Source organism: Mauremys reevesii, linkage group 2 (assembly GCF_016161935.1).
Source record: "Mauremys reevesii isolate NIE-2019 linkage group 2, ASM1616193v1, whole genome shotgun sequence".
NCBI lineage: Eukaryota > Metazoa > Chordata > Testudines > Geoemydidae > Mauremys > Mauremys reevesii.
In genome coordinates, this window is record NC_052624.1 from 79,600,448 (window position 1) to 79,626,119 (window position 25,672).

The 25,672-nt window shown below is 42.3% G+C and overlaps 1 protein-coding gene across 2 annotated transcripts in view; it reads right to left on the reverse strand.

The window, feature by feature from the left end:
• Positions 1 to 15,812, reverse strand: part of NPHP3 (nephrocystin 3) — a 45,953-nt gene extending 30,141 nt beyond the window's left edge. The window contains exons 1-10 of one of the 2 annotated variants that reach the window (XM_039522910.1): positions 15,366 to 15,811; positions 15,033 to 15,176; positions 12,790 to 12,915; positions 10,936 to 11,086; positions 9,319 to 9,471; positions 7,557 to 7,690; positions 7,132 to 7,292; positions 2,049 to 2,196; positions 879 to 953; positions 29 to 208 (exon numbers count right to left, since the gene is read on the reverse strand). In XM_039522910.1, the coding sequence (XP_039378844.1) occupies positions 29 to 208; positions 879 to 953; positions 2,049 to 2,196; positions 7,132 to 7,292; positions 7,557 to 7,690; positions 9,319 to 9,471; positions 10,936 to 11,086; positions 12,790 to 12,915; positions 15,033 to 15,176; positions 15,366 to 15,386 (1,293 nt within the window). In that variant the 5' untranslated portion in view covers positions 15,387 to 15,811. Of the gene's footprint in view, positions 1 to 28; positions 209 to 878; positions 954 to 2,048; positions 2,197 to 7,131; positions 7,293 to 7,556; positions 7,691 to 9,318; positions 9,472 to 10,935; positions 11,087 to 12,789; positions 12,916 to 15,032 lie in introns of both variants that reach the window. The other variant, XM_039522909.1, reaches the window with a different exon arrangement.
• Positions 15,813 to 25,672: the final 9,860 nt, after the last annotated feature.

The following is a 25,672-nucleotide window of genomic DNA, read 5'->3' on the forward strand; positions in this document are numbered from 1 at the left end:
TAATCAATAGACATTTTTATCTGCTTACTTTCTCAAATCCTAGTTCACATGTTGAGTTAGAAGCCTGCTGGAAAGCTTCCATCTGTTCTTGTTCATCATGTGCATCCCACAGTACATCTCCAAACACTTCCTCCTCAGGTGCAGTGGATTCCTCTTTATTACCCAAATCCTTGCCTTCTACTTCTGTGCTTTCACAGCCAAATATATCCTGTGTAAGAAACAAACCACATGAAATACTGTAACTTATTCCTTAAAAGTATATGCTATCATTGCCCCAGATTCTTTCAACTAGGCAGTGGGCACCACTTGCATGTCATTTTGGACTTACATTTGTGGCATGAAATGTATTCCATATAGTATGGGCTGCATACCATACTGACACACACTGGACAGGACAGTTTTTATGCACTATATCCCTTCCCGCTTTAGGTAACAATGCTGGGGTAGATGAGTGAATTCTATTCATGTCAATGGATCTGTGCCCATTTACGCAAGCAGAGAATGTGACCAAATGAGTCCTAGTGACACTTTATACTGAGATCTCAAGAAGGTGCTTTCAGTTTTCCCATGATGGAGGTTGCCTACAGTAGCATAATTCTTAAACTATTTTATTCGGTTGTGGCTTTCCTTACTTCCAGGTATTAACAATGCTGAAACATATGGAGGCCTTTGAATTATCACAAAACATCACTCATTTGTAGTGAATATAAATAGATTATTAAATAGACTGTGGATTTACTACAGTGCTTGCAGAATACTGGCAATATGGCAATTTTGTAAAGCCCTGGATGGCACTGCCCCAGAGTCTATCATTCGAATTGTAATCAGGAATGCGCAAAGTAGCCTCTCATGTGGAATACATGCATCATGTACTCTACCTGTTTAATGATCTTTTCCACACAATTATAAGTTTCATACGCTCCTTCTTCCACTCCTCCCATGTGATCAATGAGCTGAAAAAGTTAATGGCAAAGCATGAAGCAACTCTGGGATTGACTATTAAACACAGATGCAGTTACTGAGGCATGTAGATATAAAATATATCCAAAGCTTATATTCTTTCCAGAACAACATTCGCCACCTTTCAAAATGAAAAATACTTTGGAGGCTTATCCTCTGGCACCGTAAGACACAATTTCATTTAAAATTGAGATGCTTCCACCTCACCAAAGATACCTTGGCAGTGGATAGGAAGGCTTCACAATGAGCTAGGACCCAGGAGGGTTCCCTTCTTGGCTCATGGAAGCTAAGAGAGGACATATGGAGAATGATTTACTAAGGCAGCTGCCTTTCATTGCTAATGAAGGTGCCTGTAAGAAGAGGTCAGCTTCTAAGGGAAGATGGCTGCCAGGAGAGTGTACTCAAGCAGAGCCTGGAATGTCTTGTATGCTTTAGGGGATTATTTGTTTGTTGTCCTTTTCCTTATTTGAGTAGTCAACCCATAGGCAGGAGGAGGAGGGGACTCTGAATCAGAGTTCCTTTGTTTTGAGGATATACAAAAAAACACTACAGGAAAATGTATAATTAATGATGTGATTAGACTATTTCTCTAATTGGAAAGTCCTGTAAAATGTAATAGGGATTTAGCATATAACAATTTAATAGTATTCTATGGGAATTACAGTATAGTATAGAATTGAAACAGGATGTCCTTTGTATATACTTTTTTTTTTAAATCATTCCAAAGAATTCTATAGCAGGGTTGTTTTTTCCCCAGAGGATTATCTAAAATAATATAGAACAGTTCTTTTCTATTAAATCTTATAGGATTTTTTCCATAAGGATTCTGTAAGAAATTTAGGGCCAAATTCTGTTCAGTTGCACCCCTCTGTGCAATTGAGAATAAAACTTTGTTCAAGTTTCTGTACAGGCACAGTGCTCAATTTTTTAAATCTATAATTTCATAAAATTCAACACCATACACCTGTTCACAAAAGATATCATAACAAAGGATGCGTTACGCAATTTCTTGTAATATCTGAAGTTACAAGTTTTATGCTAAGAGGACAACAAATCTCTGAAACATAACAACCTTCTACATGTTGTACCTTTGCTTTGTTCACATAACAAACTTGCTCAGTTAACTGCTGCACAGGATCTGAACTGACTTTGCCATCTTCTATTCTGCGGTAAATTAGCCGGGGCTTTCCTTCAGGATTTTTCAGTAAGGCTTCTTCACAGTCCTCCAGCAAACAGCTAATTTGGAAATCAGCATTCTTGAATTATATTACACTGTTGCAGTTCACAGTTCAATCAACATAAGCTCTAAGGATGGGTTTCAGTGCAAAATCTAATTGAAAGAGCATGCCTTTTACCATGGAGGCAGCCAGACATTTAAACAGAGGATATCCAAAGTCTGGGCCAAGAAAATGGAGAAAAGTTCTCTTGTTGCTAACTGGACTGTAGATATTAAGATTCTTTTAGTAGCAGGTTTACACATTATTGCTTTTTTTAATTCAAAAGTCTATTTTCTACAAACCCTCTCATACTGGTACTCAGATTAAACAGTAATAGTTCTGCATTAGCTTTTCATACACATGAGAACAGAGTCACAAGTCAGTATTAACAAATGTATTGACACACTGTCATCAATTATTTGAATGCCCTATCCTGCTCCCTAAAGTCAAAGGGAAAGCTCCCTTTGTCCTCATTAGAAGTAGGGTCAGGATCAGGGGCGGCTCCAGGCCCCAGCACGCCAAGCGCGTGCTTGGGGCGGCATGCCGCGGGGGGCGCTCTGCCAGTCGCCGGGAGGGCGGCAGGCGGCTCCGGTGGACCTCCCGCAGGCAGAGCCGCGGGATCAGCGGACCCTCCGGAGGCACGTCTGCAGGAGGTCCACCGGAGCCACGGGACCAGCGACCAGCAGAGCGCCCCCCGCGGCGTGCCGCCGTGCTTGGGGCGGCGAAATGGCTAGAGCCGCCCCTGGTCAGGATCCTAGTTAAGGCTCATCAAAACGGACTAATTATGCTCCCATTTTGAATCTGGACAGTGCACTGTATTGTAAGAAGGAATATCTATATTTATTCCTGAAAGTTCTGCCTTGTGAATCTATTATGCTACATATAGAGCCAGCCTCAAGGGAGACAAACTAGCAGATAGGTGTAATCTTCCTCACATGAGGCATTATAATCTTAATCTCACTTTTTGTACAAAAAAACTATTTAAATTAATATTGTTGTCAGCAGGGCCGGCTCCAGTGTTTTTGCCGCCTCAAGCGGCCATGGGGGGGGAAGGAGAGGGAGCCGCGATCAGCGGCAGCTCTCCCACCACTGCTTCATTATTCTTCGGCGGCAATTCGGCGGCAGGTCCTTCCCTTCAAGAGGGATTGAAGGACCTGCTGCCAAATTGCCACCGAAGAGCTGGACATGCTGCCGCTCTCCGTTGGCCGCTCCAAGCACCTGCTTGCTGCGCTGGTGCCTGGAGCTGACCCTGGTTGTCAGGAAGCTCTGCATTCTTTGAGATGTATTGTCCACATGGATTCCACTCTTGGTGCACATGTGGCCCATCCACGCAAGATCGGATTCTTTTGGCCAGCAATGTCAGCAGGGCCTGAAACGCTCTCAATATCTTTGCACTGCCCCGCACTTCTCCAAGGACATAAAGGGCAGAGCAGACCCAATTTTCCCTCAGTTCTTTTTTATCACCTGTGCTAGCGAGATGGAACCCTTGTAGTGTCTCTGTCAGCCTGTTTCTTTGCACACACGGCTAGCATTAGTTAGTCAGCAGTATTATCAATTAGCAAGTTGTTAATTAGCCTTTTTGCCTATTAGCAAAAAACCTCTTTTTTAGTCAGATATTTAATTTATAGGCTAGACACCCCACATCCGAACAGGGGTGCTAGCAAAACGGCAAAAGAAAAATCGCCAGGATTCAAAACCTAATGCCATGTCTGACAGTTCAATGGCACATAACAACGGACACTGTAGGTACCCTTTTTTGTTTAGGAAAGGGACACATTCCTGACTGATGTTCCATATGTTGCTCCTTCTCTAAGCAGACTCAAAAAGCTAGAGAAGCCTCATCCCAAGCTCCTGACCAAAGCTGACAGAGTTCCATATGAATCAATTTATTCATCTCCCAGTTTTCTTCCCCAATCCTCGCTCAACTCCAAAGGCAGCTAAACTTCAGACACTTAATGCAGTAATGTCATAGTTCATTAAAAGGCCAAAATCTAGACTGTTCCTGGCTCCTTGCTGATAAAAAATTAGGGTCAGACAATATCCTGACAGAGATTATCAAAACGGCTGTCCAACTGTATAAGGACATATTGAAAATGACTACTCTATGCCCATTATTTAGTATTTTCACTTCTAATCCCTCTTTTGTTCCTCCTTCATGGTATGCAGCCAAAAAGAAAAAAAGTCCAAGCTGCAAAATAGAAACAATCACAACTGAATTGTAACATTATCCTTAATTCAATACTTTTGGTTTAGGAAATTATTTTTCTTCTAGTAAGACGACCAATTATCCATTGTACAATTGAAAAGCACTGCATTCCCAGTTGTTATAAAATATCATGGATTTAGTAAATTACATCACAACAGGCAAGGGCAAGACACTGCACTGAAGAGCCAGGAAATTAACTGAGAAGTGACTTAGAAGCCTGGTCTACACTAGGCGTTTAAACCGGTTTTAGGAGCGTAAAACCGATTTAACGCCACACCCGTCCACACTAAGAGGCCCTTTATATCGGTATAAAGGGCTCTTTAAACCGGTTTCTGTACTCCTCCCTAACGAGAGGAGTAGCGCTAATATCGGAATTACCATATCGGATTAGGGTTAGTGTGGCCGCAGATCGACGGTATTGGCCTCTGGGCGGTATCCCACAGTGCACCACTGACCGCTCTGGACAGCAATCTGAACTCGTATGCAGTGGCCAGGTAGACAGGAAAAGCCCCGCGAACTTTTGAATATTTCCTGTTTGCCCAGCGTGGAGCTCCGATCAGCACGTGTGGTGATGCAGTTAAAAATCAAAATAAAGAAAGAGCTCCCGCACGGATGATGCGGACGTGATCGCTGTAAGGGCAGGCAAATCTGTTCTATCAGCGCTCCGTTACAGAAGACGAAATTCAAAATCATTTTAAAAAAATCTCCAGACAGACGCCATAGCAGGGGCTCAGCGCACTGCTGCGTGACAAACGTAACGGAAAGCCCAAGAATCAAATGGACGCTCATGGACTGGAGGACTCAAGCTATCCCACAGTTCCTGCAGTCTCCGAAAAGTATTTGCATTCTTGGCTGAGCTCCAAATGCTTCTAGGGTCAAACACAGTGTCCGCGGTGGGTCAGGGCATAGCTCGGCAATTTACGCACCCCCCCACCCACCCCCAGAAGTGAAAGGGAAAACAATCCTCTCTTGACTCTTTTACATGTCACCCTATCTTTACTGAATGCTGCAGACAGACCCGATGCTGCAGCACTGAACACCAACATACTTGCTCCCCCCCTGCCATGGGTGGCTGATGGTGCAATACGACTGGTACCCGTCCTCATCATCAGCCTATTGGCACATGGGGCAGTGCAAAAGGACTGGTAACCATGCTGACTAGCATCGGTGAGGTCTATCAAGGGTGCCTGGCCCTAATTTTTCCTGGTAGATGGTACAGTATGGCTGATAACCATCGTCGTCATAGCAACAGGGGGCTGAGCTCTGTCAGCCCCCACCCTTCATGTGTAAAAAAAAGATTCAATTGCCCCTGGACTAGCAGAGGGATGCTGGGCTCCTCTGCTCCACACTCCTTACTGTCCTGTCTGGACTATCATAGCAGCTGGAGGCTGCCTTCCACTCATTTCTCACTAACAAGTCAGTGTGTCTTATTCCTGCATTCTTTATTACTTCATCACACAAGTGGGGGGACAATGCTACAGTAGCCCAGGAAGGCTGGGGGAAGAACGGAATCAACAGGTGGGGTTGTTGCATGCGCACCCCCTGTGAATAGCATACAGCTCATCATTTCTGCAGGATCTGACACAGAGCAGCTGCACTCTCTGATACAGTGGTTCTCTAGTACACTTGCCCATATTCTAGCCAGGACTGATTCTATTTTTAGATACCAAAAAGGAGGGATTGACTCTGGGAGTCATTCCCAATTTTGGCTTTTGCGCCCCTGGCTAAGAGCAGCCAGGGGCACTTATGACAGCAGCAAATGGTGCAAAACGACTGGTAACCATGCTCATCTTTTTACTAATTTATGGATTGGTAGATGGTACAGTATGGCTGATAACCATCTCTGCTGTCATGCAAAAGCAAAAGCATGCTGCTGTGTAGCGCTGCTGAATCGCCTCTGTGAGCGGCATCTAGTACACATACGGTGACAGTCACAAAAGGCAAAACCGGCTCCATGATTGCCATGCTATGGCATCTGCCAGGGCAATCCAGGGAAAAAAGGAGCGAAATGCTTGTCTGCCGTTGCTTTCCCAGAGGAAGGAGTGACTGACGACATTTACCCAGAACCACCTGCGACAATGATTTTTGCCCCATCAGGCACTGGGATCTCAACCCGGAAATTCCAAGGGGCGGGGGAGGCTGCGGGAACTATGGGATAGCTACGGAATAGCTACCCACAGTGCAACGCTCCAGAAGTCGATGCTAGCCTCGGACCGTGGACGCACACCACCGATTTAATGTGTTTAGTGTGGCCGCGCGCACTCGATTTTATACAATCTGTTTTACAAAACCGGTTTATGCAAATTCGGAATAGTCCGGTAGTGTAGACGTACCCAGAGAGACAAAAAGAATATGCGACCAAATAAAACAGAGGTAATATAGGCAGGTGAATAGACAGATAAGCAAATAAAACACAGAGGATGTTCACACATGCCATCTCTAATTTCTATGATTCTATCACTATGAACAGCAAAAGCTGTTCTTGGAAAGCAAGAAATTTGCACATGATGACTCTTTTATGTTGCATTTTAATAGAATCTAGAGCCACAGATACAGGGAAACCTCAGAAAGAAGCTGCTTTCTCTTAACTGTTTGTGCTAGAAAATCTAAAGTCTGAAGGAAGATTTGTTAGAAGAAACTAGCTTAAAAAATGTAAGTGGAACGCTGCATACATGTTAATAAGCTAAGTGCTGTACATAAATTATCAGTTTCTCTTTGCTTTGTCAATCTACAAAACTATTAACTTACCTTGGCAAAGTTAAATGTATGAACAAAATGATTAAGGAACTTTTCTCAATTTCCCATTTTCTCACAGCCTGGAAATGATTTCCATTTTCTACTGGAAAATGAACAACTTGAAAGAAGTACCCCATTGTTTCACATATTCTTTGAAGTTTTGGTGAGTAGTTCTGAAAGGAAATTTAAATAAACTGACCTTTATTATTAATTACGTATTTCAATAAGGACCTATTAGTAAGCCCCAATTTCTTTTCAACATAAACTTTCTTCCATTGAAATCCTTAACAAAACTCCCACTGATTTCAATGGGATCAAGATCCGACTCCTAAACCTTTTAAGAACTACCACAGAGTTTCGATGAACAAGTATTAAAGGAGAAAAATAGAGAACCTTAAATTAATGATTAATTAACATAACTTTTGCGCTGTTCTCACCCTAATGAAGATGTCCACTTCAGGTTGAGTCTCATCTGTATTAATGAGATAGCACCTTACTGTGTTACTCCACAGAGAGTGGGAAAACAGTGGTGTGACCTGCAATAAACTGGCAATCGCAGCATCCCAGTCATCTGCAAACAATATACAAAGACACAGGTCTCCTTATCTTGTTACATCATATAACAGTTTGCATCAATGCTCTCCTAACACACCCTGAGAAATAATAAACTTCATTTTATAGAGTATCTTTCATACTAATATATCACAAAATACTTCAGATTTAATTAAAAGTTAGATTTAAATAATATGCAAAATTATAAAACATAGCAAAACATAACAGCTGAATGTTAAATATATTCACATTACATACCTATTATCATGTTTCTTTTAAAATGTTTGTGAAATTTAGCCAAAATGTCAAGCTGATGGCTGCCATACAAAAAAATTAAATTTTCTAATAGGAGTAATAAAGATGCCCGTGTAATTAGATGCCTAACTAAGCAATTCTTAGTAAAATACTCTGCTTCAAAATTAATTGTAAATATACTAAGCTAACAAATGTTGGTGGACTAATAGGTAGCATAATTCTTTAGATAAACTGCATTGTTCTCCATGTGTACGCTGTATGTCAATTCAGCTTCTCACAGAAAGCTTTAAGCTAATTCTTTTCTTAGCTTCTCATTTTGTAGGCTAACATTACCTATGTTCTGAGCAGTTTCAAGGAAGCTGCTTGACATGGGAAAGTCTTAACACTTTAGCATTTCTGAAAGATAATGTGTGTAATTTTGTATTTTTATGAGATCTCTAATAGCTCACTATAATCTTGTAAATTCCTGCAAATGTATTTTGAAATATAAAACACCATTTTTCTGATAAGCTGACTACTGAGTTACTAATGGTCTCTTGAAAATGTCAAAAAAGTGACCTTTCATTAGTAGTAAAGTGGTGTCACAAAGTGACATATGCAGAGAAACTCAAAGTTATGGATGATAAATTACTTGTCTGAGTAACTAATTTGAACTGAGTCTGTGTCACAGGCTAGTATTGAGATTAAGGTAGTGAGTCAAGACAAGTTAGAAAGTGTTGTTACTAACTACAAAATACTGGAATTGATAGGGAAATCAGTGATAATCTTTCCCATAGCACAAATGTAATTCAGCATGCATAGGTCTTGATCATGCAATTGGATCTGTGTGGATGAACCCTCAAAGTCATGCAGAGTCCCATTTAAGTCAATGGGACTCCGCCTAGAAGGGTCTTCCTATGCAAATTCTGCTGAAGGAAAGGGGCCATGCATGTGTCCTAGGTGGCGAAGGATCTGAGAATTTGAAAAACAAGGCAAAAATTGGACAAGATACTGGGACTCTGTCAGGCTAAAATAAATCACATTTCAAATAAATTTTTCTTGATTATGTCATTCAAAGCAGGGTCATCTAAAGCCTTTTTTTGAGCCCCCATACAATAAATTGGTATTTGGTATATTTACTATGAAGCATTGAGATTCACTGTCATTACCTAAGAATACTGCTGCACATATTATTAGCAGCAAAAATATTAAACACAATTAGGTGTGTTTTAGCTCTACTTCCATTTTATTTTTACAAAAAACAGTCATTCAAAGGAAAATATGGAGTGACAGACACAGTAAATCCCTTAACGGAACATAAGAATGGATGCAGAAGACCTCCATGGTAAACAGTACTTGTATGTAAACAGCCCCTTGTTAAACCCACTTAGCAGACAAACACCAGTTGCTTACCTCTGTTTATGTTCGCAAATGGTCCTTCCACATCTATGGAACTATGAGCAAACTCAGGCCCTCTGAAAGACTGCTGAAGTTGCATCATACTACCCATTGATGGCTCACTTCCCAACACTCCACCAGTCCAATATTCAGATTGGGCTCCAGTAGCTTGAAAATAAATACAAAGTGATTTTCACTAATTGAAATACATTGTCAAACCTAAACACTTCAGTTAAAATTTGTTGACAAATGCCACTAATTGAAATTCTTCTCCCTTAGCAGATTCGCTCACTGCTTTGGCTAATGTAGTTTTAAATCAGAACTCCCTCACAGTTACAGAGAAGCCATGCTATTAAAGAAATAGGTAACAGAGCGTGTTAGTACATGGGTCTCTCAAAACTAAGGACCTCATCGTTGGTTACATATGTTGTATTAGGTCACCTATAAGGAAGAGGTTCATAGTTTTACTGCAGTCATTTGTGCACCTCACAAAGTCACCACACTGTTGACAGTCTCTGTTTAAGAAAGACCCAGAATTAGAGAGCAGAAAAGTGTTGCAGGTCAGGAGTGAAATACATTTCTTAGTTGACTTCTTATATTATCCTTGGATTACACCATTGCCTACTAATCTATCACTTTCAAGACCACTAAATTCAACTCTTTGAAGAAGAAAATAAATGAGAATAAGTTAAGAAAGATTTTTAAAAAAGAGGGATGAGGAAGTATAAAACACAAATAAGAAGGAACATAAAAGAAGAAAGGAGAAAATATACACGGGGTAGAGGTAGGAATCATAGGCCCATTAAAATCAATGGTGTCACTAGAATTTAGCACGTGCATAAGTGCTTTGCAGAATCAGAGCCATATATATCACATTAAACATTTCTAGGTCTGAAGGTTATTCAGCCACTTCAGCTGTGATTTGTGTCACATCTTGTTAGCAAAGCAGGGTCAGATATAACAGCACTGGACACTGAATCTCAAGGGAAAACCCAAGTGTTGCAGAAAGTGAGGCTGGTGATCCCTAGTCTGTATCTAACCAATACCCTGGCATGGCACTAATGGGCACTGTGCTGATGCAGATACCATGTTTTGGATTAGATGTAAAACCAGGAGACTGAATGCCTACAACCACTAAATATCCAGTGTTGTTAAAGACTAAGGCTGTTAAAAACTTGTCAAATTCCAATTTGATATTCTGCCTAAGTTTCCAATGAATTTTATTCATTTTCTGTTCTGATGGGTTATATGGGGCTGATGCACCAAACTGGAACATAACCTCTAGACTTGTGAAAAGGAGATCAGATAGCAGGAAACTCACGGTGAAAATACAAGAGAAGCAGAAAGGTTCAGGGAAGGTAGAAAATCAAGGTGTCTTTTAGAATATGGGGCACTATAAAAATAAATGGAATAACCAGAAATGGCTAATTAGTGTAGGGCCTCCACAGACTTCAAAAAACACAATTTAAATTGTAAACTGTTTTTATCCTTCACACAATATTTCCTTGTGCTTTTAAAACTTGCATTATAAAACCTCAAAAGCTACAGTGCATATATATTTTTCTTTTGCTATACTTCACAGAATTTAATCTTTTTTATTCTCTTGCTAAAAGTAGCAGATGGAATTCTTACCAGTAACTTCTGTGCAATTGTCATCTGAATCAGACTCTTCAGGATCAAACACTTGGATCCCTTGGGCTTGCAGTCTCTGAAGTTTTGTCTCCAGCTCTCGTTTGGCCCTCAGTAAATCCTGAATCTCATTTTCCTTAGTTTCCCTGAAAATCTAGAAAAAGGAAAGAATTTTTTTAAAGTATAAAGCCAACTCTTACTATTTTAATCACAAGTCTTGTGAAATTTGATGTTTGATCTATAGCCCCAGCTCCTGAATTCCTGTGATCAGCTGTCATTAAAAAAAAAAAAGTGAAATTTGAGCCCTCGTTGTGGTAGAGAAAGACTTGAAAATGTGACCCAAATGAACATAAGAATGGCCATACTGGGTCAGACGAAAGGTCCATCTAGCACAGTATCCTGTCTGCCAACAGTGGCCAATGCCAGGTGCTTCAGAGGGAATGAACAGAACAGGTAATCATCATGTGATCCATCCCCTGTCAGCCATTCCCAGCTTCTGGCAAACTGAGGCTAGGGACACAATCCCTGCCCATCCTGGCTAATAACCACTGATAGCTCTATCCTCCATGAATTGATCTAGTCCTTTTTTGAACCCTGTTATAGTCTTGGCCGTCACAACATCCCAAGTGCAACCCATTCTCTCTAAACCAGAAGGCGAATAAAGGAATCCAACATTTATTATTTTTAAATCATGATTTTTAAATCAATGCCATGATTTTGGAGTTAGTGATTCAGGATTTTTGAATGTCTGGTACTAAAATAAGCTCATAAGTAATATGCATGGTTTTTAACTTAGTTTTAATAAAAGCCAGCTTTTTTCAGCAACAAAACTATAATTTGTTCTCAAAGATTTCCCTATTATTTTTTGAATGGACGTCTATTATTTTACTATGGATTGTTGTACAATACATCTTTAATTTAAGTAGTTTAAAATACAGAGACCGGGTATCTGGAATTGTCTTTTATATACAATATTACTATCACAAACTAAAACTGATTAGCGAGCTTGGTCTTTGATCAGAACTAAGTATTTAAGATCCCAAGGGTATAAAAGAGATCGGTAGACTTAATTACAAATATAATTTAAAACAAAACTCTTTGAAAGCAATTCTTGCCTTACTTTTCTACCAAAACATTTCCTCTGCTACAGTTGATGACACTGGTAAGCCCTAAAACAGCGCAGAGAAGTGCTTTTACTGTCTAATTTTGGGTGCTAGGAGTGGGATTAGCTGCAGGAGGGGAAACCAGAAGCATCAGCTTGGCAATTAATAAGCCTTTCAAGCCACCCTAAGGCAAAAAAATATTAAGGCTTTTATCTTCACTTGGCACCTCTGTGGGCTACTAAAATACAAGAGCCAATAGTTGACACGGGGTTATTTTTGTAATGAAAACTAAAAATGTTGAACATTAGCAAATTAAATATAAACATTACTGAGAAATAACAAAAATCAGTGTTTGAACCTACAATTTATTTTTCTTTAAAACACCATGTAACATAACTTCTGATCTGCATGTTCCTTGCCCCTTCTAGTTGTGAAACTGGCAAGAGCTGATGAAATGGCACAGAAGGTGCTAGGATGCTGAGCAATGATAAATGTTCTCCTTTCCGTTTTCAAAAGCATTATTTTCCACTAAGACTAAATGTTATTAAAAAACATTTCTACAGGTAAATTTTGGTATGATTAATCTGGAGTAAATAGTGGATTAAGGCCCTGGTCCTGCAATGAGTTTCATATTGGCAGACATCTGCATCTACGCAGAACCTACCCACAAAGAGTTCACTGAAGGATCACGGCCAAAGGGATTACTTTAGATTTTCTTGGTCAATTTCCTGGGGGATAAAGTGAAGATGCTTACCTTGAATTGTCTCTTGACTTTGTCTCGGTCATGTTCAAATGTAGCAGCTCTCTCCATGGCTTGATATTTGGCTTCTAAAGCACTTTCTTTCTCTCTAAGTATTTTCTGGTAAGTTTTCTGAAGAGCCTGAAAATATTTAATATATTGTTTCTCTGAGAGAAAAATATTATTGCTATAAAGTTTTAGCATATTTTTCAGCTACTGAGTTTAGACAGCAAATTCAAGTGTTGCTCCAATTGCCCTTTTACAACTCTTAATTCAATGAAGAAGTTTTTGTTTGTTTTTTTGTTTGTTTAGATTTAAACATTGCATTGCAGTGTTGGAACACAAATCAGTGCAGCAGTGCAATCCTATCATGAATGAGAAACAAAATATTTAAAATTTTAATTAAAGTGAAGGTTAAAATTATATAATATACAGATTGAGACTAGAGTGTCTGTACATCTGGGTATAGTGCTTAGATTCAGGGGTTTTCGCAACAAATTTTTGGGTGGCCTCAGAGTGTGGCTAGCTACTCTGACAATTCTTCCTAAAATACTTAATTAACTTTAGGAAAAATAAATAAATATGCACATATACATGTCCAAATCGTAATTTATTTATGTAGGGGTTTTTAGCAGACTCAGTAATTAAAAATAATGTACAGTTGTCTATTAATTACTGGGCCTAAACAGAATAGAAACACAAATAAGGTGCTTTGCATGTTTTGCTTTTTTTTTGGTTGCTTTTTTTTTTAAGACTTGCTAGCTAGTAGGTCTGCTGTGAAAAGTGACATTTTGTATATTTGTTAATATCACTTTTCACAGCAGACTTGCTAACTATCTGGGAGGCTGCGAAACCCCGATATTGTTAATATCAGGTTTCACAGCAGACTTACTCAGCCCCTGCAAGCTGGGGGACAAATTAAGCCCCAGATGGGGAGGTGGTTGGTGTCCAAGGGGTGATAGGGGGATAGATGGGAGATAGCAGGAGTCAAAGGAGATGGGGGAGGTGAGCCTAGAGCGAGAGTCTGGGGCCCTGGTGCACAGATGGGGACTGGAGGAGGCAGCGAGGGCCAGGGGTGATGTGCAGTGGATGAGCCTGGAGCCTGGAGCCCTGCGGCTGAGGAATGGAGCTTGCTGTTGCCTGGCCAGAGCCTGTTGCCCACCACCCTAGGGCTTTTAAGCCTGAAACCCGAGCCCCATGGTCCCCAGGAAGGTGGGGAATTCACGCTGGCCACCTGCTCCTACAGTGTTTGTGACTCCATAAGGGGACAGAGACCAGCTCCTGCTGGCAGCCCTCAGGGAAGGTTACTCCTTGCCCCCCTTCATCACCCAAGAGGCTGTGGCCTAAGAAAAGTTGCTGGTGGCCGCATTTGAGAAATGCTGGCTTAGATTATCCACAAATACAAAATTTGTTTTTAAAGTCCTAAGATACATATAGTGCAAGCAGACCCCAGTGCTCTAATGCAACCCCACTGACTTCATTTTTATTTCAGTGGGGCTCTGAAGAAACCTGGAAAGAAAAGCGAAACTGACCAGTTCAAGAGGGAGGTATTGCAAATAATAAACCAACTGTCTAAATGGTGAAAAGTAAACTAAATGTTTTATTTTATTATACCAACCTATGTTTTTATTAAAGACATCTAGATTAACACAGGTAAAGAAATTAAACACATTTTTAACTATCCATTTCTTTTTTTAGTTTCTGATTTGTTCATGTAAAAAATGCCATCTTGAGCTGAAATATTTAGCCTGCAGTTCTGAATGGTGTTTCTATCAGGCTACATTTAAAAACTGGAATTTTATAAGGGTGCTACTCAGCAGCTCCACACAGAGTAGGAGGGAGAATACTGGGAGGTGTACAGCCCGCCCAGAAGATGCTGGGAAGGGGAGGAGATAAAAAGCACTGGACTGCTCTCCACCCAAAGACTAGTTGGGAGGAAGGAGGTCAGTGCTAAAGCCATAGCTGAGGGGTCTATTCACCATTTCAGAAGGTGCATGGTAAGTAGAAAGAGATCTGGGTTCTATTCCCAGCTTTGACACTTATTTCCTGAATAACTTTAGACAAATCTCTTGTCTTCTCTATGCCTCCATTTTCCCATCTGTAAAATGGATACACTCAACTTATTAAATGCTTTGAGATGTAAGGATGAAAAGTGCTACATAGGAGCTAAGTATTATTATTTGTCTCAGGAGATGAGATCTTCACTCCCACTCCCTTCCCTATCAACCATGGCAAGGGTCAGTACAGTTGCTAGTTACCTGGAGCTCTGCCCGGAGTCTCTTGTTCTCCAGGTCCAGCTTGGCTTCTTTCTTGACCATAGAGGCCACCTCGTTGTTCTTGCTGACACGGAAGATCTCATATTCTTTCTTCAGACGCTCATACTCAGCCATGCACTCCAACTCCTGCACCGAGGCAGTGGATTTGAAGCTGGCCCCGATGAGGCCTCCAGGCCGCGAAGCACCCACCCGGCGGAAAGAGCTGCGCAGCAGGCGAGCTTTGGGCTTCACCTCCACTGGGATCTCACAGGCTTCACCGCCACCTCCCCCATAGGCATCCTCGATTACCTCCCCTCCGGTGCCCGCTGGGCTCACCAGAGAGGAAGCTGTCCCCATCGTTGGGGGCCAGGTTGGGATGCTGCCCTCACTGCTGCTCTCCCGTCTCCATGGGTTTGGCAGCTGGAGTCACCCAGGAGCCGGGCATGGGTGCTTGGCGTATGTTACTGGTTCTGTCCCTCTAGCAGTTTATACCAGGGTCATCCCTGTGGTGCCTGTGCACCCGTGAAGTGGCCGGCAGTGGGTCTCCCCACACAGGTCAGGGGCTTGCCCGGGCTCTCCCCACCGGACCCTACCAACTAGACTGGCTTCAAGCCCCACTCCCCCGCAGGGGAGCAATGACGGGCTGCCCCGCTGTCTAGGGCGGGCCCACCGGACAGCAGCAGCTCCCCGGGGTGGCATGAATAACACCCCTCGGCAGGGAGGAGCCAGCCGCAGCCTCCGGGAGTCTGTGCCCCCAGGCCAGGGTCTCAGGCAGCCGCAGCCCGCCGCGCTGCAAGGGGCGGGCCAGGACTCGGAGGAGGAAGGAAGGAAGGAGCCACGTGGGCCGCCTCCAGCCCTCCCCGGACAGGGCAGCGGGGACGGGACTCGGGAGTCTGGGAGCCCGGCGGGCTGCAGGGCGCCTCGTGCGGCCGGACCCCGCTCTGCGCGGCGCTGCTGGGCAGCCGGCTGGGAGCGCCCGGCCCGGGGCGGGGCTGGCGGCCCTGGCGGGAGAGAAGGGGGAAGGGGGGCAGGTCGGGCCGAGCTGGTGTGGAGAGGCTCGTGGGGAGGCGGGGGCTGGAGAGGGCCCCCTCGCTGGTGGCGTGGGGGAAGGGAGCGGGACAGAGGCAGCGAGCACGTTCAGAAGGAAGGGGCTGGTTTGTTCCCCAGAGCAGAGGGACACGACTCTAGATAAAAGAAGTAACGGTGGGAGCTGAGGTAGAAGTTTGGGGTAGGGGTTGGGGAGGAGCGAAAAGAGGGGGGTTGAGGAGGCAAAGCAGCCACGTTTAGGTTGGAGAGGTTTCAGAAAAAAATTGGAAGAAAAAGAACAAGGATGGGAAAGACGGGAAACCCAAACAGGGGGACGTGGTAAATGGAACTGTCTCTTTCCACCAGAAGTAATTAGTACAGTACTGCAGCTGGGGGAAACAGCATTGTACTTAGATTTATAAGCTCGTTGGGGGCAGGAACTGGGTTTTTTTTGGGGGGGGGGTTCTTACAGCGCCTAGCACAATAGGGTCCTGGTCAGTGGCTCGGGCTGTTAGGCACTGCATGTGCTGTTCCCCTGGTATTATCCAGACCAGTGATCTGCTAGGTCACGCCAATCCTTGACTCTGGGAACCAGCCTTACCCTGCTCTGCTGTGAGAACTCCCCACTCCTGGGCTGTTCATGCACAGCCTGTGGCATGTAAGCTGCTTGGATTGTGTAACCAAATGACACTAGCCAATATCGTCGGTCCCAGACACAAACATAGGAACCTCCATCTTGCAGAGTCCAGTTATGCCCATTGAACGCTGCAAGCTTATATGAGTTTGTCAATTAACAAAGAAATTGATATGTACCAGGCTTGTTAATCCAAGGGGAGTCTCTGACACACTTCAAACCAAACACACTGCTTCAGGTAGAAATTTTTTTATTAACTATGAAAGATAGATTTTAAGTGATTATAAATCAAAGCATAACAAGTTGGATTTGGTCAATGAAATAAAAGCAAAACACATTCTAAGCTGATCTTATCACTTTCAGTGCCCTTACAAACTTAGATGCTTCTCACCACAAGCTGGCTGGTTGCCCTTCAGCCAGGCTCTCCCCTTTGATCAGCGCTTCAGTCGCTTGGTAGTGATGTCTGTAGATGGAGGTGGAAGAGAGAGGAAGAGCATGGCAAACGTCTCTCCCTTTTATCATGTTATTTCTTCCCTCTTGACTTTGTCCTCCCCCACTTCATAGTCAGGTGAGCATTACCTCATCGCAGTCCCAAACTGACCAAAGGAAGGGGGGGTGACTCACTCAAGAGTCCAACAGATCCTTTGTTGTTGCCTAGGCCAGTGACCTTTGTTCCTGTGACACTGGGCTGGGTTTGTCCCATCCATGACCTGATAAAGTGTGAACTGCCCCCCCCTGCTTTTGAGATGTTTTTTGCCTGGGCTTGCTTTAAACCATGAGGACACATTTTCAGCCTCATAACTATGTACATGAAATTGCAACCTATAACCTTACTATAACAACAACGCTGAGTACATCATGTGCCTTCCAAAGACTCTCGACATGACAAACTTTGCATTAGATACCACACAATCATATTATAAGGATGAACATGGGGGTGTAGGGTATTCCCGCAAGGTACAGAACGTCACACTACAGTCATACAAATAACAAAAAATCCGGTAATTTTTGTGTGCTCTGAAAAATCTTTCCATTTTCAGGGGATCTCAGCTCTTACCATCCATTGAATCAGTTACTGTTATTATTTCCCAAACAGCACAAATCTAAGTGCCCATCTGTTAAGGATGGTTAGTCAGTTTCTATGTTCTAGCAAAAATATTTACAATTGTCCTTCCAGAATATGACCCCTCAGAGGACTGCCACCTGTCCTGAAATTCACATACAATTTAGAGCACCAAAGTTATTTAGGCTTTTACAATGATAGGTCCCAATCCTGCAAGCACTTATGCACGAGTAGTTCTAATTCAATGGGACTGTTCATGTGCATTGGGACTTGTTCTATATCAGACTTCAGGAAGAGATACTTAAGACCCCATGCCATGACATCCTGATTTTGATGGGCGACTTCAATGCTAAAGTCGGTTCCAGCAATGCCGGGTATGAAGCATGCATGGGGCGGGAAGGAGTTGGAGAGAGAAATGACAACGGTCAACGATTTGTAGACTTATGTCTTGAGAATGGGCTGGTGATAGGTGGAACAATCTTCCAACATAAGACAATACACAAGCTGACGTGGATATCACCGGATGGGAAAACCAGGAACCAAATTGATCACATTGCAATCAATCGGAAGTGGAGAGGGTCACTGCTGGATACTAGAGTATCAAGAAGTGCAGATGTAGGTGGTGACCATCATCTTGTATTGAGCAAGCTTCAGATAAAACTGAGAAAGACGAAGAAAGTTTATGGGCAACAAATTTTCGACTCAAGGAAGTTGGAAGAACCGCCGGTAAAGGCACAGTTCATATTGGAGCTCTCGAAAAAGTTTCAACTTCTAAATGACTTGCGAACTGGTAATATAAACACTTTTTGTGACAACGTCGAGAAGGCATATGTAGAGACCAGCAAGACAGTGCTTGGCTACAAGAGAAGAGAGTGGAAAGTATGGATTTCAGATCACACATGAAAACTCATTGAGGAGAGGAAGACAGCAAAATTATGCATGCTAACTGGAAGGGATGAACAACAGAAAGCTGCGAACAAAGAATATAGGGAGAAAAACAAGGCTGTGAAGAGAAGTGCCCGAAAAGACAAAAGGGATTATATTACCAGTCTGTCAAGAGAGGCACAGTCAGCAGCCGTGCGGGGCGACACAAGAACTGTGTATAGAATCACGAGGACTTTGACAGGAGGGTTGAGCAATAGGTCAACAGCGGTTAGAGGAAAGAATGGGAGAATATTGATAGAAGAGAAAGAACAAATCAATCGATGGGCAGAGCATTTTAGAGAGACTTTAAATAGATCCACAGATGTTTTGCATTCTTCAGATGCAAGCACAAGCTTGCATCCGAAGAAGTGGGTATTCATCCACGAAAGCTCATGCTGCAAAACGTCTGTTAGTCTATAAGGTGCCACAGGATTCTTTGCTGCTTCTACAGAACCAGAATAACACGGCTACCCCTCTGATACTTTAAATAGATCAAATCCTGAAGAGGTAGTTGAAATAGAGGAAACGAGTTTTCAGATGGAGGTAGAATGTGGGCCTATCATAGAGCGAGAGATAGAAGAGGCTATTAGACAGACAAAAGCAAACAGGGCACCAGGTGAAGATAGAATAACTGCAGAAATGCTAAAAGCTGACCTGAATACGAGTGCCGGGATTCTAAAGGAGCTATTCAACAAGATGTGGGAAGAAGAGAAGGTACCTGAAGCATGGAAGAAAGGTATCATCGTGAAATTACCAAAGAAGGGTGATTTGTCTTTGTGTGGTAATTGGAGAGGTATAAACTTGCTATCAGTGCTCGGGAAGGTTTTCTGCAGAGTTCTGTTACAGAGAATAAGACAAGCAGTAGAAGACATCCTGAGGAAAGAACAAACAGGATTTAGGAGTGGGAGAGGATGCGTTGATCAGATATTTGTACTACGCAAGATAATGGAACAATCTCTTGAATGGAACTCGCCACTGTTCATTAATTATCTCGATTTCGAGAAGGCATTTGATAGTGTCCACCATCCATCTCTCTGGAATATCTTAAAAATATATGGATTCCCTTCGAAAGTGATTAACATCTTCAAAGATATGTATGCTGGCAATAAGTGTTGTGTTCGCCATGAAGGACAGCAGAGCGAGTGGTTCCATGTGAGAATGGGAGTTAGACAAGGGTGCATTATTTCGCCCATTCTATTTCTTGTGGTCATAGATTGGGTGATGCGGAAAGCCACTGAAGATAGGCCAAGAGGGATCGCATGGGGACCCTCTGGTCATATTGAAGACTGTGACTTTGCAGATGACATCGCCCTCATTTCAAGCTCTCAGACGGACCTCCAAGAGAAGACTGATAGAGTAGGTAGAGTAGCAAGGTGCGTAGGACTTAATATCCATGCCGGTAAGAGCAAAATAATGAAAGTAAAAACAGCCAGCTTGATGAAGACAGTGTTATGTGACGTAGAATTGGAGGAGGTGAACGACTTCAAATATCTTGGTAGTTACATATCGGCTGATGGTAATATTCAGAAGGAGATATCTACCAGAATCGGTCTTGCAGCAAATGCATTCTATAGACTTCAGAATATTTGGAGGTCAACCATCTTGCAAATGAAAACCAAGGTAGAGATCTACAGGTCAAACGTCCGCTCTGTGTTGCTCTATGCGGCGGAAACATGGAGGACCAACAAGAAGATAGAAAGTCGGCTTCAGGGCTTTGAAGGAAGGTGTCTTAGGTGAATTCTTAACATACATTGGCCGCAGCATATCACCAATGTTGAAGTGAGCCAATTAACGGGCATCAACAATATAGTGGATGAAGCCAAACAACGAAGATGGAGGTGGCTGGGGCATATGTTGAGAATGGATGCTGACAGACACCCTCGTATTGCCCTACGATGGACACCACAAGGAAGAAGGGGAGAGGTAGACCATTGGGGACGTGGCGAAGGACCATTGAAGAGGAAATGAAAGGTATGGGAATGAAGTAGGATGAAATCTGCTGTCTCGCTCAAGAACAAAATGAATAGAGGAGAGTGGTTGGCGCCTTATGCTCCACAGGGAGTGAATAAGAAGAAGAAGAAGAAGAAGTTCATGTGCATGAGTGCTTACAGGACTGGGGCATTATGCAGTGTAGGATATCATCCTGTAGCTCAGTAACAGAATCTGCTCCTGTGAGCTTCCCAGCCCACTTAGCGCCTGTAGAAGTCATTGGGATTTGATGGTACTGAGCATTTCACAAAAGGCAATCAATGCCTAATAGGAACAGTCCATGACATTATGACATGATGGACAACATCTACATAGGGCACTCCTACTTCAATGTGCTTTGTTGGAGTTAAAAGGCATATCTTCCTCTTGCCTTCATGTCTCTTTTTATAGCTTTCAGATCTACTCCTCGCAGTTTTCTTGGTTGTGAAGAAGTCAGGAAAATCCCTGCTCCCCTTAAAATTGGCTCTAAATATTTGATAACCTTCCTCCCCAGTAACATATGTCCTCTCTATCTTCTGGGGCTTAAATTCCATCAACTAAATACATTATAATGCACTATTTATATCTGTCTTTATCTGCAAGACGTTTGTTTGGCTCCCCCCACATCCTGGGATATTTACACAAAGAAACCAGTGAGACTCACAAGTATGTTGGTGTGTTCTCAAACCATAGAATCCATCGTACTGCAACAGTATGAAAGAAAACCAAAAAAAACCCAACCAACCCTATCAAAGAAAAGATTGCCTGGCTTATACATTTTCTGTGTGAGCAATTAACCAACTTATAAAGGGAGTAAAAGAAAAAGTACACCTCTACCCCGATATAACACTGTCCTCGGGAGCCAAAAAATCTTACCGCGTTATAGGTAAAACAGTGTTATATTGAACTTGCTTTGATCTGCCAGAGTGCACAGCCCCACCCCCCCAGAGCGCTGCTTTACCATATTATATCCAAATTCATGTTATATCTGGCTGTGTTATATCAGGATAGTGGTGTATTTTAGAGAAATCTGCTATGATCTCATTCCGAATGCATACAAAATTGCTTCTGTCAGAGAGGAAAATTAGTGTATTGTACTACAAATCAAAAAGGAAATGGGTTTATTTTCTTTCATAACTCTGGCTTGTGAATTATGGGGCACTGGCATGTACCAAGATCCCATGCTGATGTTAAAAGAGGTTGCATGTCTCTATGAAAAAGCAACTCATTCCTTGGCTGAATGATGGGCTGTGGTTGATTGTCCTATGCAAAACTTCAGTTAAAAAGCCATTTGTGGCATACTGAATATGGGATGTGTGGAAGCACTACATGGTTCCTCACATTGACATCAATGGAAGATATGCATGCCTAGGCAGAGCAGCATACAGATCAAGAATTCTAAAATGAAGCAGGGCTCTGAGTTTCCTCATTTGCATGTTAATATACAGAATGCTCTTCTATTTCAGAGCCACACTGGTGTCTGAGTTCTGGGAACAAAGTCCAAGGTTTGGTCATGCTTTTGGTTGCACTAAATTCTTTTCTATGTTCTGAGTTCTTTGCAAACCAGAATCATGGCTTTCCTCACACAAAATCTCATTACCTTTAGATCTAGAGTAAAAAAGACATGTTTTGCATTATAATGGACCCTTGATCCATTGCTAATAATCCACTGATAGCAACAATTACATTGGGGGAATTGTTGATATTGCTTCTCTGATGCTGCCTCTGATTGGTTCCTCCCACCTCCACCCCCATATGTGTTACAGGAATTCAATATGGGGAGGAGAGAGTTTCTGAATAAGAAAATTACACTGCTTCCCTGTTGTTTCATGGGTTGTTTTTTCTGATGTTTAAAGATTTTAGAATAGACTTCTCCAAAATTTAATTTATAAATCTTTAATAGTGAAGATTGGTTAAATATAGTATAATTCAGAAGGGTCATTGCATTGCTGCTGGAAACAGAGCCTCAAAGAATGTGAAGACTGGCTGTCTTAATTTTCAAAGACCCTGGTAAATAATAGTTTAGCCTTGGACCAAATATCAGATCAAGTTCTCCAAATGTGTTATATTAAATTTCATTTTTCTTTTTCCTAAGCCTCAACAGGAGCAACTTGAGCAGCAGTTCTTTTGGGAATAAAACAATTAGGCATATTCTGATAATGTCATTCACAAACCAGTATGGGTTAGAATCTTTGAGCTAGGTTATGTCATAGCAATCCAACTACGAGTCCAGTTTATTGAGTTCATTGGGACAACTCACATGCGTAGATAATTGTGTTTGTAGAATCAGGACCCATATTTGTAAAGCCCCTCCAGGGCTGCTACTCCATGCTTTGGGCTGGAAGAGCAACTCCTACCCCTTGTCACCTCCATGTGAGGATCCTTACTCACTGGATCCATGTAATTGCAAATCCAGTGGTTCCCCCCCACCAGGTCCACCAACATCTCTACCCTTCTACCTACTCCATTCTGAGTCAATAAAGAGTCCACATCTCTGTGTGTCCTTTCCCCTGAGCAGCCACTCTGCCCATATTTTCCTCCTATGCAGATTATTATTAATTATTTGTATTACCATAGCACCTAGGAACCCTAGTCATGGACCAGGACCCCTTTGTCCTAGCTATCACCCTGCTTCTATGGCATGGAGGGTTCTCCACAAAAGGTGAATTTCACCCTGAAAGAATATTATTTGTCAGAGACTCTACAGGCTTTAAGCATGTCATCATATTACATCAGTGTTGCCAGAGAACATTACACTGAAAGCCTATCACAGTTTTTCCAGAACATATTCATTCACAATGGAGACACAATGGGGCCAAATTCATCTTTAGTACAACTCCATCTGAACTTCACTGGGGTGAATACATATCCAGTGTGTCAATTTTCTGTGACCTTATTTCTTAAAAAACAAAACTGCACTGAAATAATAAAATTATTGAATAATCTAAAGTTTTAAAAAATCTATTTGAAATCCATCGTGATGTTACTTGTCTTCAGTGTATCCTGTAACATTTTAAAATGTATGTTCATATGCTTAATTTGATATTTAAGTTTTCACACTCTTGCCTTTATTCCATTTTAGGATATATTGTTGACCATGAGTCTGTAGACATGGATCTGTCCCCTAGAGATAACTGGAGCATCAAGAACTGCAGTACTGTATGAAGTTTTCTACAGATCTGTTCTGTGCAATGCCTTTTTATTTGTGGGAAAGGAAGGTAACTGTATAATTCTGATTACTAACCAAGTGGCTTTGCCTCTCACACACATTTTTGTGCTGTGTTATCACCCTGAGATTCACCACAGCTCAGAATTAGCAGATGTTCATTTTACAAAAGAACACAATCCAGTATCTAGCCACATACATATTCCAGTATAATTTAGTATAAAGAGGTACAGGAAATAGCAAAGAAATTTGCAGCTGGAGTGAGTGTTTCAGAACATAGGCTCCCACAGTTTGGCTGCATGTTATAAATAAGAGTTTTGCTATGATTGGAATAAATTATTGAAAACAGGATGCTCTAAATGGAAAACAAGCGAGCAGCTCAAATCTATCTTCTTCCTTGTAAATTCAGACTTTAGAATAATTAAATACAACTGACAAAGGCAAAGCATTAGAAAAGCCCTTCATAAATCAATAGTAAGTTGTTTGTGGCTGTACTGTACCAAAACTGATCAGTTTTTTTATGATTTCATGCATTATTCAAAAATACATGTCTAAGCACAGCTTTTTGTTGCATCTTGATTAAGAGAGTTCTAATGGGGATGTGTAGTGAAAGTAGTGCAATGTGGTAATTTAAAAAATGGTTGCTTTTATACTGGATTATACATGATTCTACATCACTCTTGTTAGTGGCTGTGAAGCTGTTAGTCTAAAAGTTAACCTGATTGTCATCCCCAGTATTCTGGCCCATGTAATGAGTAGAAGCCTGGAGAAGCCGAATGGTAGAGCAAGTTGTAGCTTGGTTAAATGATTTAAACCCTTTTCATAGTCTCCTAAGAAGGCAGAATGCAGAATCTGGTATATAGTACAAAAAGAGCTGAGCTCTCAATTAATCAGCATCTCAGTTTTGTTGGATTCATTGTGTGGGTACTGGGCAGTGTTGCTAGCATGTGATATACAGGAGGTCAGACTAGCTGATCTGGTAGTTCCTTTTGGTCTTAAACTCTATGATTTTATGTAAAATAATGCCTGATTCATAGCCCATTGAAGTTGATTGGCATTTGTCAGTTGACTTCAGTGGTTCTTTCAGTTAGGCCCATCAAATGGCTGTCATACCATACAGGGGACAAAAATAGCTCTGCAATTAGCCAGAATTAATCATTAGGCCAGAAGTTTATGGGTTTAACTTTCTGAGTAAAACTTTGGCATGAAGACATTAAAAATTAAGCTCCTTTCTGTTTGTTTCTGGTGTCTGAGAGTTAAAGTTCTCCAAGGCATTTTTAAGAGAGTAGATGTCCTGGTCAATCAAGGCTATGTGTGCACTACTAAGTACAAAAGGGCTGTCATGTGCAGAGTGGCCAGGTGTCTGGTTTTCGACCAGAAAGTCTGGAGCAGGAGCAGCAGAAGCTCCCTAAAAGTGTGTGTGGGGGGGGCCACTGGCATCTGAACTGTGGCCCTACCTCATGAGCTGCCCCTTCCCCCAGATCCCTCCCGCCCTTATGCCGCCCCTTCCCACTGAGGCTTCCCCCCTCATTCTGCCCCTTCTCCCTGAGGCTCCGTCCCTGCACTGCCCCTTCCTACCAAACCCTGCCCTCGTGTCACTCCTTCCTCCGAATAGGGTTGCTAACCCTCCAGGATTGTCCTGGAGTCTCCAGGAATTAAAGATTAATCATTAATTAAAGATTATGTCATGTGAGGAAACCTCCAGGAATATGGCCAACCAAAGTTGGCAGCCCTACCCCAGAGGCCCCGCCCCCATGCCACCTTTTCCCCCGAGGCCCTCACCCCGCTCGCTCCTCTCCACCCTCTCTCCCCCCTCTCTTGCTGGTAAAAAGTGATGGGGCCATGGCCCCGGACACCCCGCC